Source organism: Electrona antarctica, assembly GCF_951216825.1.
Source record: "Electrona antarctica genome assembly, chromosome: 6".
Taxonomy (NCBI): domain Eukaryota; kingdom Metazoa; phylum Chordata; class Actinopteri; order Myctophiformes; family Myctophidae; genus Electrona; species Electrona antarctica.
In genome coordinates, this window is record NC_136811.1 from 7,755,256 (window position 1) to 7,771,364 (window position 16,109).

At 46.8% G+C, this 16,109-nt stretch overlaps 1 protein-coding gene across 1 annotated transcript in view; it reads left to right on the forward strand.

Annotated features, from left to right (window-relative positions):
• zfat (zinc finger and AT hook domain containing) overlaps positions 1-16,109 on the forward strand; it is a 33,973-nt gene that overhangs the window by 7,450 nt on the left and 10,414 nt on the right. Inside the window, exons 2-14 of the mRNA XM_079503594.1 lie at positions 1,422-1,571; positions 3,305-3,433; positions 4,161-4,343; positions 5,320-5,433; positions 6,189-6,341; positions 6,582-6,655; positions 10,018-10,109; positions 10,904-10,972; positions 11,283-11,428; positions 12,228-12,319; positions 13,947-14,095; positions 15,024-15,408; positions 15,682-16,005. Of these exons, the coding sequence (XP_079359720.1) occupies positions 1,422-1,571; positions 3,305-3,433; positions 4,161-4,343; positions 5,320-5,433; positions 6,189-6,341; positions 6,582-6,655; positions 10,018-10,109; positions 10,904-10,972; positions 11,283-11,428; positions 12,228-12,319; positions 13,947-14,095; positions 15,024-15,408; positions 15,682-16,005 (2,060 nt within the window). The remainder of the gene's footprint in view (positions 1-1,421; positions 1,572-3,304; positions 3,434-4,160; positions 4,344-5,319; positions 5,434-6,188; positions 6,342-6,581; positions 6,656-10,017; positions 10,110-10,903; positions 10,973-11,282; positions 11,429-12,227; positions 12,320-13,946; positions 14,096-15,023; positions 15,409-15,681; positions 16,006-16,109) is intronic.

Consider the following 16,109-nt stretch of genomic DNA (forward strand, 5'->3'; position numbering starts at 1 on the left):
TTTTTCTTCCAAGCGGTGTGGATGACTCTCTCCTTCACTGTGAATTGAAGAAATCGAATCACCATAGAGCGTGGCGGGGCGGTCGCGGGGGGCTTTGGTCCGACCCTGTGGGCTCGCATAATTCCTAAGCTCTGGTTTTGACCCAAATCCAAGTCCCCAAGTTCAGTCTTTATCAAATTTTCAACAAACTTGATTGTGGAGCCCCCCTCCTCCGCCAGTTCAGCCCCTTCAGGAATGGAGTATATTCTTATGTTTTCGCGTCTGGAGTACCCTTCCATAAAATAAACTTTATCTTGTAGTACCTGTTGGTCGGATAGCAGTTGAAGAAGAGTGTCCTTGACACCAATGTCCCATCTTTCCATATTAGCAAGGCCTTCCTCCATTTCCCCGACACGTTTCACTGCTCCATCCAGCCGGTCCGTCGAATCCTGTATTTTCTGGTTTATTTCAGTCTTAAACTCCTCCATTTGTTTTTTAATATCTTCTCGGAAGCCTATACGGAATTCAGCGAGATCTTTTTTCAGTTCGGCTTGCATTGTAGCCAAACCCGCGGTCATAACTTCACTCACAACTTTGCGAAGTGAATCCGCCATCTCCATGTCGGGACACCGGGCTATGCTGTTGCCGCCTCCATCTTGTCCTGCTGTTGTTTTCCCAGCGTTCGCGTCCTCCTCGTTCCTCTGTTCAACAGCGGTGTTTCTTAACTCATATTTTCCTTTTTTACCCTGATTCTTTTCCCCATTCATTATTCACTCAGTTTGTATAAATCTGGATGTATAAAACTTACTAAATTAGGGGAATATATGGGCTGATACCCGGAGCTCTGTTACTAAGCTGCCATCTTGTGTAGCGTCACCGGGAAAAAAAAAAAAGAAAAAAAAAAAGGGACCACCATTCTTGATGATGATGTACGATGATTAGAGTGCTCCTCACTTCACACGGGTGTGATTCTTTTTATTTTTTTTGAAGGGCGCTAGCCCCTCCTATGTACAGCTTAGGAGGGTAGGTGTGTTTGTAGCACGGAATGTGGTTATTTGATTGTATGATGATAACACTTCACACGGGTGTGATTTGTTTTGAGTGGTGCAACCACTCCTATAGACGGAGTATGTGTGTGTGTTCCTGTGTCCTTGTGTCCGAGCACGCAAATATATAGCGTTTGTTCACCACCAGGTGTCACTGTTGCACAGCCTAACACAGACACACATACAGGCCAGGGAGGAGGGCTTGAACAGTAAATGTACTTCTTGTTCATGTGCAGGCTGTCTAAATGTATTTCTAAATGTATTTCCCCTTCCGGCCTCCAGGTGGCGCTATGTTCATGTGCAGGCTGTCTAAATGTATTTCTCCCTCCGGCCCTCCAGGTGGCGCTATGTTCATGTGCAGGCTGTCTAAATGTATTTCCCCTTCCGGCCCTCCAGGTGGCGCTATGTTCATGTGCAGGCTGTGTAACCTGTTCTCTCCCAGCCGTGGTCAGCTGCTGGTGCACTGCTCCCAGAAGCACCCTCTGCAGCCGGCGCGCGACGACCTCATCGTCGCCATGCAGCCGCTCTCCCCGGAGGCCGCGCCAGGTGAGACCCGGCCGCCACAATGATAATATTATTACATTATTATTTACCCGTCTGTAAAACAACTGCCTTCTCCTAACCTCGCCTCACCAGGCTTTCCACGTCGGAGGAAAGCCTGGTCTCTGTTCCAAAAGTGCCATGTGAACCGGTCTGGAACGGATGATATCGTTATGTCATGTTGCAGTCATTGTTTTGTAGTCATCAGGCAGGACAATCAAACAGAACTTCCTTTTCCCCCAAACCGGAAGAATAACAATAAAAGCTCTCGTGGCCTGTAGCTTTTATTGAGAAAAATCGGTTTGAGGGAAAAGGAAGTTCCGGAAGATTGATGACTACAAAACAATACTACAACATGACGTAGCGGGTATCATCCGCTCCCGACCGGTTCATGAACCCGAAATGGAATGGTGCCCAGGCTAGCCCTTTCCAGACCACGAATGCAGCATTTACTACGGTGAAAGAAATGCAAATGCCCTCCTCTCCTTTCCATGCCATACCACCGGAAGGCAGCATTCAGGAGAATTGTTTTTTTCCCCGAAGTCTCCTGAACTCATTTGTTTTGAAATCCATGCCGTACACCGAATCTCCAGTAGATAAAGAGTGCACGGTTGCGCCCCGAAAATAGCAGATCTACAAGCTCTCAACGCGTCGCGCTGCGACGCGTTGAGAGCTTGTAGATCTGCTATTTTGGGCCAAAAGTGCCCTCTTGTCTTATGGTATTTCAGCCCCTGCCTCTCTAACACAGTCTCTGCACGTGCCTGTTATTACACAATCGCCTGATCGCAACATTATTTGAGATAATCGCAATCATTATCGTCATAATCTTTTTCATGTTGAACAACCTTCATACATTTAAAGGGTAAGACCACTTTCTTTGAGGTTTGGGTTGTGTAGTTACTTTGCCATGATGTAACTCCAAATGTGGACAAGAAATACAAAATAACTGCTCCAGTGATTAGAAATTCATAATTCAAAATATGCTCCTAATTGACTTACATTGTACGCTAAAACAGCTCTCAAAGTCACTCTTTTAGTACGTAAACAAACACAAACAAAGTTGATTCAGACAATATAGAGCATCACCAAAATTCATGTGGTTTTATTTTTTCATAAAAATGTTAACTTCCTGTTGATTTGTCCATTTTATTGGGAAGAAAACCCGGACTGGATCCGTGGATCGGGATCCAGATCTTCAAATAGTAAAATCAACAGGAAGTTAACATTTTTATGAAAAAATAAAACCACATGAATTTTGGTGAAGCTCCATATTGTCTGAATCAACTTTGTTTGTGTTTGTTTACGTACTAAAAGAGTGACTTTGAGAGTGTTTTAGCATACAATGTAAATCAATGAGGAGCATATTTTGAATTATCAATTCTGATCACTGGAACATTTTTTTTAATTTCTTGTCCACATGTGGAGTTACATCATGGCAAGGTAACTACACAACTCAAACCTAAAAAAAAAGTGGTCTTACCCTTTAACCCAAATTAAAACCGGGAAAACATCAAAGACATTTTTATGTTTTAGCTACATATGTAGCACATTGTTTCTCAACAATGTTGTTTTTTCCAACACTTGCAACAATTTCAACCCCTGTGTGAAGCGCATCACGTTGTGAGCTTGTAGATCGGTTCACTGTTGTTGAAAATCTTTGGAAATATTTGAAACTTTTCACCGATAATGCTGTACCCCCAAAATAGTAATTGATTGTTGTATTAAATCATAAAATGTAGCAGTGAAGAGGAAACGAGGAAGACCCAAAGGCTCCACCAAGAAGAGACGTCCTGATAAGGACAAGGACGAGGGAGAGGAGGAGGAGGAGAGAGGAAGAGCAGAGGAGAAGAGCGAGGCAGAGTGCCAAGGTGTGTGTGCGTATGCGTCTGTGCGTGCGTGCGTGCGGTTCTACCGTTTTGTATTCATGCTGTCTGTAGTGCAGCTCTTGGTTGTTTTATTTGTTGATCTACTCCTGTCTGTAGTTTGTCGTAACGTACGGTTCGTCTCAGACATAGGACCACAATGGAAACAAGTCTCACGACTTTCTCGTGTTTTGTGTCCTTGACGTTTTGGTGCACTCACACGGGGCAGAGGAAACGATGCAAAGACGCGCTGTGAGTTGATCTACATGCATCTTTGCAACGCCATGTCGCCGGCTTCCATTGACAATGAATGGTAGACTGTGTTGTTCGTTTCATAATCATAATAATAAATTATATTTATAACGCACAAATCTCAAAACTGTTACAAGCTGAAATATTTAAAAGAAAAATAAGAATAAAAATAAGAATATAAACAATTAAAACATTCTGTGATCACCTAAACGGCTAAAAGGTTAAAATAAGCACACGGGGCATCTTAAAAGTCCAACCAGGCAAATGCCTTGCTAAAAAGGTCCCTTTTTAAAAGCATCTACGGACTGTGGTGGTCGGGGAGGGCATTCCACAGCCGAGGAGCAGCTGAGCAGAAGGCCCCGGTCCCCCATGGTGCAGAGTTTTGTTTTTGTGTTTCATCTGCCCGTGTGAACGCAACATTTCTCCAATGAACGTAATGCAACATGTTGTTTGTCCTGTTATGTATGACGTCTAAATGAAGTCAAAGCAACGCTCGGGGACGTTGCAGAGAGGCAGGAAGCCGAGGGCACCAGTGAGGAGGACCCGCTGCTGTGCATGAGGTGCCATCGCAACTTCCGCAACAGACGGCAGATCCTCAAACACATCTGCCTGAAGGTGGAGGAGGAGGAAGACGAGGAGGAGGAGGAGGAGGAGGAGCACAATGGTGAGGAGAATATACACATACACACTTTCAGTCACTTGTTTGTTAGCCTCGGAAACCCAGACGTTTTTATTTCCAGGGAGGAAAAAAAAGTCTTGGGCCGAGTCCACTTCAATTCGGCATAGAGTAGCGCAAACGTCGATCACTCTCTGCTGATTTCTGATCGTCTGCACCTTTGTTAAATTGACGCACACACGTACACACACACACACACTCCTCTCTCTCTCTGTCGCTCTAATTAATTAGTCTCATGTCGTGCAGCTGTGTCTAGATTCTGCCTATGCCATAGAAAGCAAAGGTGGACCCCAGGCTACTTGTTTGTCACAAAGACAATGATATTCATATCTTTTTATTATTTTCTGTTCAGTGAAGGAACTCTGAAATCAATCAATCAATCAATCAATCAATCGTCAAGACAGGGTAAAGTAAAGGGCCGCCGCCATGTACAAATAAAGCATTTTTGAGCTGCCAGTGCCTGTCTGTCTTCCACGATTTTCTAACCCATTTTTCACCCCTGTGTCAATTATCTAATGTGATCCTGGGCTCTACACACCCTCCGCCAACCTAGTCCCCATATATGGGGGACATGGGGAGAGCAACGGACTTGAACTCATGCTTCCTTCATGCCTGAGTGTCCAAGTTGCTCCTTTACACCTGACAGGGGGGAGTTTCCCTGGTTGGACGTAGCGCGTGGAAGGAACACGTTATTTTCCGACCAGTTCCTTTCCCCTCCATCAGGCGCCCTGGCTGGCCAGGGGTACGGCAGTTTAGAGAGCAGGATTACTGCATGTTTTTTGTGAGGGTACCTACCCTAGGGGACACGGGGAGAACATGCAAACTCCAAACTGTGTTTCTATGTGCAGGGCGTTGCTGAAAATGAGCACTTGTGCTCAGCTACTACCCTGGGTAAATATTATAGGATAAAAAAATAATAAAAACAAAACTGTTCCTTGTGTGTGTCTGTACACCCCAGGTCCAGAGAGCAGCTCTGGAACAGGAGAACCATTGGGTCCGGGGAGTTTGGAGCCGGGATGTGGAGCATCAGATTCGAGTCATCAGAGCCAGACCAGAACAATTCTGATGAGAACAAAAGGTACAACATTTACCCGGTCTTATTACCCATTCAGGACGGGAACCCCTTTTGGTGTTTTAAGCATTTTATAATACTTTAGCTATTGAAAAATAGCAGATCTACAAGCTCATAGCACGGCACTCTGTGCAGATCTACGAGCTTGTAGATCTGCTATTTTTGAAAAATCGTGAAAATGTGGCAAATCTTTGAATATATATTATTTCATATATATATATATAACGTTTTTAACTAAAATCTTTGCTTCTGGGGGGTCCCTGGAACAACATATTTTCAGATGGGGGTCGGCAGCCAATTACATATAATTCTGGGAATCCTTGACATAAAATAGTTTGAGAATCACTGACATAGAAACATGATTTCTTTTCTTTTAGAAAACTGTCATGATTTAGAAGACATTTTGTAGAATCGTCCTCATGTCTAAATGGGTTAACGGTATAGTGGCGTGAACAGTACGGTTTACCCCTGACCAGACAGTGGCCTTGTGGTTAGAGTGTCCGCCCTGAAACTGGGAGGTCGGGGGTTCGATCCCCGGCCGGGTCATACCAAAGACTGTAAAAATGGGACCCTGCTTGACACTCAGCATCAATGGGTTGGATTGGGGGGGTCAAATCAACTAATGATTCCCGAGCGCGGCGCACGCTGCGGCTCACCGCTCCAAGAGATGGGTCAAATGCGGAGAAAAAAAATTTCACTGCTGGTAACGTGTGTGACTGCTCGTACGACTTTGACTTTCCTTGTGTAACTTGTGTCCCTAGATGCGGAGCGGGTGAAAACCCCCAGATCCAATAAGAGAAGTCGGGCGCCGTGCACCGACCGACGCGCCAACCGAAAAGAGGCGGTGGGGCCGGCAGCGGGAAACAGGAAGTCTATAATCAGCGTTGTTTTGACGGAACACGAAACACTCGCAGGTCTGTTTTAAATCATGCCTGTTTCGTTTCATTCATTCATTCATCCATCCATTCATTCATTCATTCATTCATTCATCCATCCATTCATTCATTCATTCATTCATCCATCCATTCATCCATTCATTCATTCATTCATTCATTCATTCATTCATCCATCCATTCATTCATTCATTCATCCATTCATTCATTCATTCATTCCTCCATCCATTGATGATGCTGTTTGCTGCTGTGTTCGTCCAGATGCTACTAAGATGGTTCCCGTGGAGGCCAGTCCAGCAGAGATGGACCCTGCAGGATCTCAGGCTCAGCCTCAGGTACGACTGACTGACTGACTGACTGACTGACTGACTGAGGAAGCACCAGCATGCACTCAGTGAAAAGGAGTATAGTTTTTTTTTCCGACACCAGTGGTGCAAAGTAACTAAGTACTTTTACTTAAGTACTGTACTTGAGTACAATTTTGAGGTATTTGTACCAATACCTTTACTTCTACTCCACTACATCTCAGACCGAGCCAAAATCTGTACTTTTACTCCACTACAATTATTTGAAAACTTTAGTTACTAGTTACTTTGGTGATTTTGATTAGAAAACATACATTAACCACTTCAACCCTATACATTTCGGCCATTTGAAAATAGGCGATCTACAAGCTCACAATGCGTCGCAACGCGACACATTGTGAGCTTGTAGATCTGCTATTTTCAATAGATTTTGTACACATTTTGAACTTGTGAAATGGCACATTCTGCACAATGAGTACTTTTACAATTTACAATTTACAATTTAGGCATTTAGCAGACGCTCTTAATCCAGAGCGACTTACATTAAGCAAGAACAAAAAGCATGGGAATACATCACATATGTAAAAATGCATTTATCGCGAAACATGCGTAAGCTAAGAACGTGACTAGAACATATCTATATAATGACACTATACATATAAACTATAACTAGAACATATCTATATAATGACACTATACATATAAACTACACATATATGCTATACTATGCTGTACATATATACTATGAAGTGCTATGACTACATACAATGCACTTATTGTGCTGTCTACATGACATGCTATAAGTCTGTTTCAAATGCTATATAAGTCTAAGAAGTGCTGTCTAAGGGGGGTAGGGTAAGTGCTATGGGCCATGATGGAGTCTGAAAAGGTGGGTTTTCAGACTACGGCGGAAGATCGGGAGTGATGCTGCAGTTCTGATTGCAACGGGAAGTGCATTCCACAGTTTTGGGGCCAGAAGGGAGAAGAGTTTGGGACGTGTGGAGCGTTGTCCCGGCGTTTTTAGTGAGGGTACTTCCAGCTTCCCTGCGTTGGCTGATCTGAGTGCGCGGGAGGGTTTGTAGGGTTCAATCATGCTGGCAAGATATGGGGGAGCCATACCTTTGGTTGCTTTAAATGCCAACATCAGAGTTTTGTATTCTGTGCGGGCAGCGACCGGGAGCCAGTGCAGGGAGCGGAGCAGGGGGGAGACATGTGAGAATTTTGGCTGGTTGAAGACCAAGCGAGCTGCGGCATTTTGGATCAGTTGGAGAGGCTTCAGTGCACATGCCGGTAGGCCAGTAAGGAGAGAGTTACAATAGTCAAGTTTTGACAGGACTGTTGTCTGGATTAGGAGCTGGGATGATTCCTGGGTGAGGAACGGTCTAATTCGTCGTATGTTATAGAGTGTGAACCTACAGGATCGAGTGACAGCTGTGATGTGAGTTTTGAACGAGAGCTGACTGTCCAGGACAACACCAAGGTTCCTGGCTGTTGGGACAGACGTTACCAGGGTGTTGTCTACGGAAATAGTTAGCTCCCGCATCGGGCAGGACTTAGCTGGGAAGAAGAGAAGCTCAGTCTTGTCTGGGTTCAGCTTGAGGTGGTTGGAGGACATCCACTGTGAGATGTCAGCCAGGCAAGCAGTGATGCGCTCTTCCACCTGGGTGGCAGAGGGGGAGAAGGATAGAAACAGTTGTGTGTCATCGGCATAACAGTGATAGGATATATTGTGAGCAGAGATGATAGTGCCAAGGGATTTAGTGTACAGTGAGAAAAGGAGGGGACCAAGTACAGATCCCTGTGGGACCCCAGTTTGGAGGGTTCGGGGGGATGATAACAGACCTTAGTACTTTAAGAAACAAGGACAAACAGGACAAAAGCAAAAAATAAACAAAATCAAAATAAAAGTAAAAACACAGGTCACATCATGGGTATAGTCCCCTCTATTAATCCCCACTTCTTAGGGGTATATTTTGTCATTCATTTGCACATAAATGTATGTGATTTTATTTGTATGTGATCTGTATTCACCCCTCATAACTATTGGGAGCAGTGGGTGCTATTAACCCTGCACCTGGGTAACATTTAGTTATGAACTGCTCGGGGACACTTCGACACAGACTGGGTGGACCGGGGTTACGGACCGGGGGACCATTCAGGTGGTATGGACACTTCGACACAGACTGGGTGGGCCGGGGGTTACGGACCGGGGGACCATTCAGGTGGTATGGACACTTCGACACAGACTGGGTGGACCGGGGTTACGGACCGGGGGACCATTCAGGTGGTATGGACACTTCGACACAGACTGGGTGGGCCGGGGGTTACGGACCGGGGGACCATTCAGGTGGTATGGACACTTCGACACAGACTGGGTGGGCCGGGGGTTACGGACCGGGGGACCATTCAGGTGGTATGGACACTTCGACACAGACTGGGTGGGCCGGGGGTTACGGACCGGGGGACCATTCAGGTGGTATGGACACTTCGACACAGACTGGGTGGGCCGGGGGTTACGGACCGGGGGACCATTCAGGTGGTATGGACACTTCGACACAGACTGGGTGGGCCGGGGGTTACGGACCGGGGGACCATTCAGGTGGTATGGACACTTCGACACAGACTGGGTGGGCCGGGGGTTACGGACCGGGGGACCATTCAGGTGGTATGGACACTTCGACACAGACTGGGTGGGCCGGGGGTTACGGACCGGGGGACCATTCAGGTGGTATGGACACTTCGACACAGACTGGGTGGGCCGGGGGTTACGGACCGGGGGACCATTCAGGTGGTATGGACACTTCGACACAGACTGGGTGGGCCGGGGGTTACGGACCGGGGGACCATTCAGGTGGTATGGACACTTCGACACAGACTGGGTGGGCCGGGGGTTACGGACCGGGGGACCATTCAGGTGGTATGGACACTTCGACACAGACTGGGTGGGCCGGGGGTTACGAACCAGGGACCATTCAGGTGGTATGGACACTTCGACACAGACTGGGTGGGCCGGGGGTTACGAACCAGGGACCATTCAGGTGGTATGGACACTTCGACACAGACTGGGTGGGCCGGGGGTTACGAACCAGGGACCATTCAGGTGGTATGGACACTTCGACACAGACTGGGTGGACCGGGGGTTACGAACCAGGGACCATTCAGGTGGTATGGACACTTCGACACAGACTGGGTGGACCGGGGTTACGAACCGGGGGACCATTCAGGTGGTATGGACACTTCGACACAGACTGGGTGGGCCGGGGGTTACGGACCAGGGACCATTCAGGTGGTATGGACACTTCGACACAGACTGGGTGGGCCGGGGGTTACGAACCAGGGACCATTCAGGTGGTATGGACGCCGCTGATGTTATTTCATGTTCATCTCCCCAGGACTCTGCAGCTCCTCAAACTGTCAGTCAAACTGGTGACTGTCCCTCCAACCCGACCTCCGACCCTGAGCCCAGCCAGCTCAATGGAGAAAGGTACAGTATTAACCCAATCTGTGCCAGGAACGTTTGGTTACGTTTTAAGCAGTAAAACCCCCTGTGCCAAGACGTAATTTTACAAAAATTCAAAAAAAGGTGTCGAGGAACCTAAACTAGTGAAAATAGCAGATCTACAGTACAAGCGCTTGTAGATAGGCTATTTTCACTACTTCTTAACGCATTAATTGCCCGGAACTATTTAATCCATTATGCGCCCAGTCGATTTATAAACACGGACGCCTTTTCCGGACGGACCGGCGGAAGTTGATGATGTGTGTGTAGCAGCTAACAATAGCCACACCACTCTAGAGTCGATCGACAACAATCGGGCGTTGTTAATAGAAAGGACAAAGAACTTCGTCCTGGGCGTTCAGGGTGTTTTAATTTGTTGTTATTTTATTTATTGGAATTAATATATGGAATTTCTTTGAATATTTTTAACATACAACGATTTCAATTATTTTTATTAAAAAAAATCTTTTGAAATATTTATATATATTTTTTGAAATGTACTGTAGGTTTAAGAATTGGATTTTTTTTTCTCGAGTCGTATAAACTGATACAAAATCGTCCGTGACCGGGGTCCCGACTCCTGACCCACTGTTTGGGAAACAGAAATATGATGTATTTCAGATATTTGTATTAACGAGATAGCCCCCTTGAGCGAGCCAATCAATTTATGAGTTAGGATTTAGCAATTGACATTGTTCATCATAACTGTGATAACATAAGATAACATATTGATTGTTCGCATCATGGCTGCCTGACGCCTCCTTGTCTTCTGCCCCTAGTCCTAAACCAGTGACACCAGCAGCCAGCAGGGGCTTTCAAGAATACGCCATCAAGCAAGTATCTAACAGGTACCACACATGCACACACACTCACTCACTCACTCACTCACTCACTCACTCACTCACTCACTCACTCACTCACTCACTCACTCACTCACACACACACACACATAGAAGGCGCTCACGCACCACAAGGGGTGCACGCACCACAGTTTGGGAAGCACTGATCTAATGTAATCCTGGGCGCTACACTCCCTCTGCCGCCCCGGGGGGAGAGCAACAGACTGACCTCATCATACTTCCTTCACTGCATGAGGAGTCCAAGCCTTGGCTTCTTGTCCGTAATTCTATTCTGCTATGCTCTGTGTCCCTCCTCCAGCCTCCAGAGCCAGCTGAAGATCTTCACCTGTGAGTTCTGCAACAAGATCTTTAAGTTCAGACACTCCCTGACCGCCCACCTCCGGACTCACACCCAGGAGAAACCCTTCCAGTGCCCCCACTGTGACTACGCCTCGGCCATTAAAGGTGAACCTACTGCATGGGCTTATTAAAGCCATTTAAAGGCCTGACGTCGACATTTTAAAAAGGCTTCTAAATCATGACAGTTTTTTTTTCACGTCCTGAATTCGTTAAAGCCATTAAAATGGTAGATTTCAGAAAAATCTGAAAACTCCAAGTGTCCCAAGACTGTCTGTTACTTTTCAGGATCCAATTTTCTTTTTTTAAATGGCAAAAGTAGCAGATCTACAAGCTCGAAACGCGTCGCTTCGCACCACCTTTCGATCTTGTGGATCTGATACTTTTGCCTCGGCAGTGACACGCATAACAATAGACCTTATGCAGACCGCGGCCATCTTGCCATTAAGTTAATGGCAGGATGGCAACTGGCAAGTAGCTCATACTAGCCGGCGTATAGCCGCAATTGGTGTTGCGGCTAGTATAAGCTACTTTCTGTCAAGTCAATTGCAGGTGATTAATTTCTCTGTTGGAGTTTGGAAGTGCTCGTTGGATATCACTCAACCGCCTGTTTTGAATGTGCACATAATGCAGGAGGCAGCAAGACCGACTTCAGGTCCGTTGTTAACCCATTCTAGGCGGGAACCCCTTTTGGTGTTAGCATTATGTTATGCTTTAGCTATTGAAAAATAGCAGATCTACAAGCTCATAGCGCGCCACCGAGTGGCGCGCTACGAGCTTGTAGGTCTGCTATTTTTGAAAAATCGTGAAAATATTTATTTCAGAAAACTAGAAGATTTTTTTTTAATTTTGAGGTCAGGCCTAAATGGGTTAATTGTTTATCGCTCATGGGTTTTCTCCCTTCCAGCCAACCTGAATGTGCACCTGAGGAAACACACAGGAGAGAAGTTCAGCTGTCCGCACTGTTCCTTCACCTGCCTCAGCCCTGGTCACCTTAAGGTGCCATTTTTGTATTTATATATTCATGTATTTTATTTATAATATTCATGTATTTTATATTCTCTGTTTATTTAGAAAAGACTTTCATGCATTCTCGAAAGACATTGAGTTTTCCCCTCATTCGTCGAGATACATCACAGTACAATTTCAGTTTCACATCAATATTCACATCACTCAATGACAAAACAACAAAACAGAAACTTTCCCCTATCGGGAGACGCAACGCAAGTTGCAAGCAGTTGCAGACATTTTTGGGTAGGTCTGCAATCAAATATGATTATGTTTGATGGAGGAGTGACGGCAAGAGAGAGAGTTATTATGGATGTTCAATAGGCAATTTAGGCATGTAACGATTCACTCAGTGGCGTGCACAGACATTTAGAGGGGCAGGTGCTCAAGTGAAAAAAAGGGCACCTTGTGCAGCGCGTGGAACCGGTTGGTTGCCTTAAAGGAGCATTCAGTGATTTGGGTGATTTGGAAAAAAACCTGGTCCACCCGGTAACAAGATGTGCACATGCACACGCTCTACAGTGGGGGAAGTACAACAGACCAACAGCACGTGCAGTGCACCAATGCCCGCCCCACTCGATCATGATTGGAGGAAGACCCCTCTCATCCTGATTGGATGAAGGCTTTGCCACCCAAAGCCCAAACAGAAACTAGGGTTTTTTTTACCCCAGGGGCTCACTGGGGACAGGGAGGAACTCCTTATATGGTCAGCACACTTTATAGTAGGGAGGATTATCCAAAAAATAAGACAAAATAAGTGATATTTGAATTAAGTGAAATCACTGAATATACCTTTAATAGTGTGAGAATTATAGATTTTGGTGCATAAATGATATATTAGAAGCACTTTTTTTATCGAGAATTGATCAATGTCACCCTGGTCCACATACTGTCCAGAGGGCAAGGGCAGGTGGTGCTCTAGCACCCCCTGGTGTCTATCTGTGCACGCCACTGGATTCACTTGAATCATGATACTCTGTTCACAGTACGATTTGTCATGATTATTTCAGTCCAGTATTTTCTTTCTCTCTCTTTTAATTTTCTTCCCATCCTCTTTTCAATACAGTAGCAAACGGCTGAAAACTTTTTTTGTACGCGCCCTCTGCTGTTTGCGTCACGATTCAAAATGCAATTTAATCGCGTAGAAATCCCGTTAAGAGGGCACTTTTGGACAAAAATAGCGAAAATAGCAGATCTACAAGCTTGTAGATCAGCTATTTTCGGGGCGCAACCCAGCACTCTTTAGCTAGTGGAGATGCGGTGTGTACGACATGGATTTCTAAACCAATTTGTTCAGCGCAAAATACTATGTTAAGTTCAGGAGACTTCCAGCATGTTGTGCTGTTGTGAGCTTGTAGATCGGCTATTTTCAGCAAGTGAAAATAACTGTCATTACGACGGCATCAAGGCCTGCCAAAACACATTTTAGTCAACTAAATCAACCGTAGATTTAGTCGACTAAAATCGCATGACATTTAGTCGACTAAAACTAGACTAACACTAAAACATTCCAGGTGACTAAAATGTGACTGAAAGTAACTAAATGAAAACTATTCAAGAGACTACGACTAAAACTAAAATCAAAATGTGCTGCCCAAAAACAACACTTGTGTTTCAGGTCCACGTGGAGCGGGTTCATCTGAAGGTGAAGCAACACTGCGAGTTCTGCCAGAAGAAGTACTCTGACGTGAAGACGCTGCTCAGACACATGGAGCAACGACACGACCTCAAAGACGCCGACGTCCAACACAGCTACCAGCAACTCAGGTCTTTTTCTTTAATCTTTATCCCACGATTTTGTAACCCATTTTTCACCCCTGTGTCAATTATCTAATGTGATCCTGGGCTCTATACACACCCTCCGCCAACCTGGGGAGAGCAACGGACTTGAACTCATGCTTCCTTCATGCATGAGTGTCCAAGTTGCTCCTTTACACCTGACAGGGGGGAGTTTCCCTGGTTGGACGAAGCGCGTGGAAGGAACACGTTATTCCAACCAGTTCCTTTCCCCTCCATCAGGCGCCCCGGCTGGCCAGGGGGAGGCAGTTTAGAGACCAGGATTACTGCATGTTTTTTGTGAGGGTACCACACAGAAAGCCTTTCCTCCAGTCTGTAGGATTCACTCGACTAAATCCCCACGGTAGATTTTAGTCGACAACCAGTTATTTTTGGCGGGCCGTGATGGTGTCCTATTGAGCGTTTTCTTTTTTTTTTCTTGGACAAAAATGGTTGTGCTGTGTCATTGCGTTGATGATGATGTAGTTTCCCATACTTTGTATTTGTTCAAGATCAAATCATATCAAAGCTGTGTGCCGAAAATAGCCGATCTACAAGCTCACAACGCATCTGTGACACGTCTGTGATGAGTTTTTTAAAATTATTATTATGTTTTTATTAACATCCTATATAAGGCAAAATGCTTTAAGTAGCATTTAACGTGTCAAACAAGGTGCTATTCATGATTCTGAATCCATTGCAACAATTAGTTTTGAACGAAAAATACTCCTTGGGCTAAAAACGGCCATAGCCACTTGCCCTTAATGTGCCCAAATGTGCTGACCTCATCACATTTGTGATGACGGCTTAGCTTTTATTTAGCGTTCGTCGGTTAAAAAAAAGTAGTCGACGAACAGTATTCCTCGTAGTTGTAGTAGTGGAGGAATTGAACACTGCTCTCTCTCTTCTGCGCCTCCAGGCTGAAGACCCGCCAGGGACAGAGGCAGCTGCTGTACCACTGCTCCACCTGCGGCCGGCGCTTCAAGAACCACCTGGAGCGCCAGCGCCACCTGCTGGTGCACGGGCCCCTGCGGCCCTACGCCTGCCTGCTCTGCGACCACGCCACCACCAACATGGCCACCCTGGCGGCCCACGTGCGCAAGCACCTCTTCCTGTACGTGTGCAGCCTGTGCAGCGGCGCCTTCGTCAGCTCCCCGCGGCTCAAGGCCCACCTGGCGGAGGCCCACCCGGCGGAGTGCTCCTCCAACGACGACGACGCGGAGCGCGCCTTCGCCGACTGCATCGCGCGCAGCTACTGCCTGGCGCCGCCCGGAGGGGACACCGAGAGACGAGAGGAGGAGGAGGTGGTGGTGGTGGAGGAGGTGGGGGAGGTGGAGGAGGAGGAGGTGGGGGAGCAGGGGGGGAAGAGACGACGGGAGGAGGACATGGAAGGAGGCGAGAGCGAGGGGAGGGCGGAGGAAAGGACAGAGGACGAGGCGGGCAGGTCCGAGGAGTTCAGTGGAGAGAAGAGGAGACGGGGAGAAGGGGAGGAGAGGGAAGGAGGAGCAGCAGAGGAGGAGGAGGAGGAGGAGAGAGGGGTGGTGGTGGAGGAGGAGAGGAGCCCAGCCGCTGCTCAGGAAGAAAGGAGGGAGGAGGAGGAGGAGGAGGCGGAGAACGGGCGTGCGGAGCCTGAAGCAGCCGGTCCGAAAACACCCACTCCCACGGGAGACGGACAAGAAGAGGAACGCGGGGAAACGCACGATGGGTCAGAGGGGGCGGCGGGGGGCCAATCGCAGAGCGGGGGGCCGGACGCGCCTGGAGACGAAAACGTGCACGTGCTCGAGGAGAGCGTGCCCGCCGCCGCCACGCCGTCGTCGGAGCACGCACACGTGCAAGCGGACGAAAACGCGCACGCACCTGAGGCAGACGGCGCTCAAGGACCGACGCTAGCAATTCACCAGGTATAACGACGGTTAAAGATGCCAAATAAACACTCAAATTATAAAACGTCATCCATGTAATTGTGTAAACAAGATGTGTGTACATTATTTAGAAACCTTAGCAT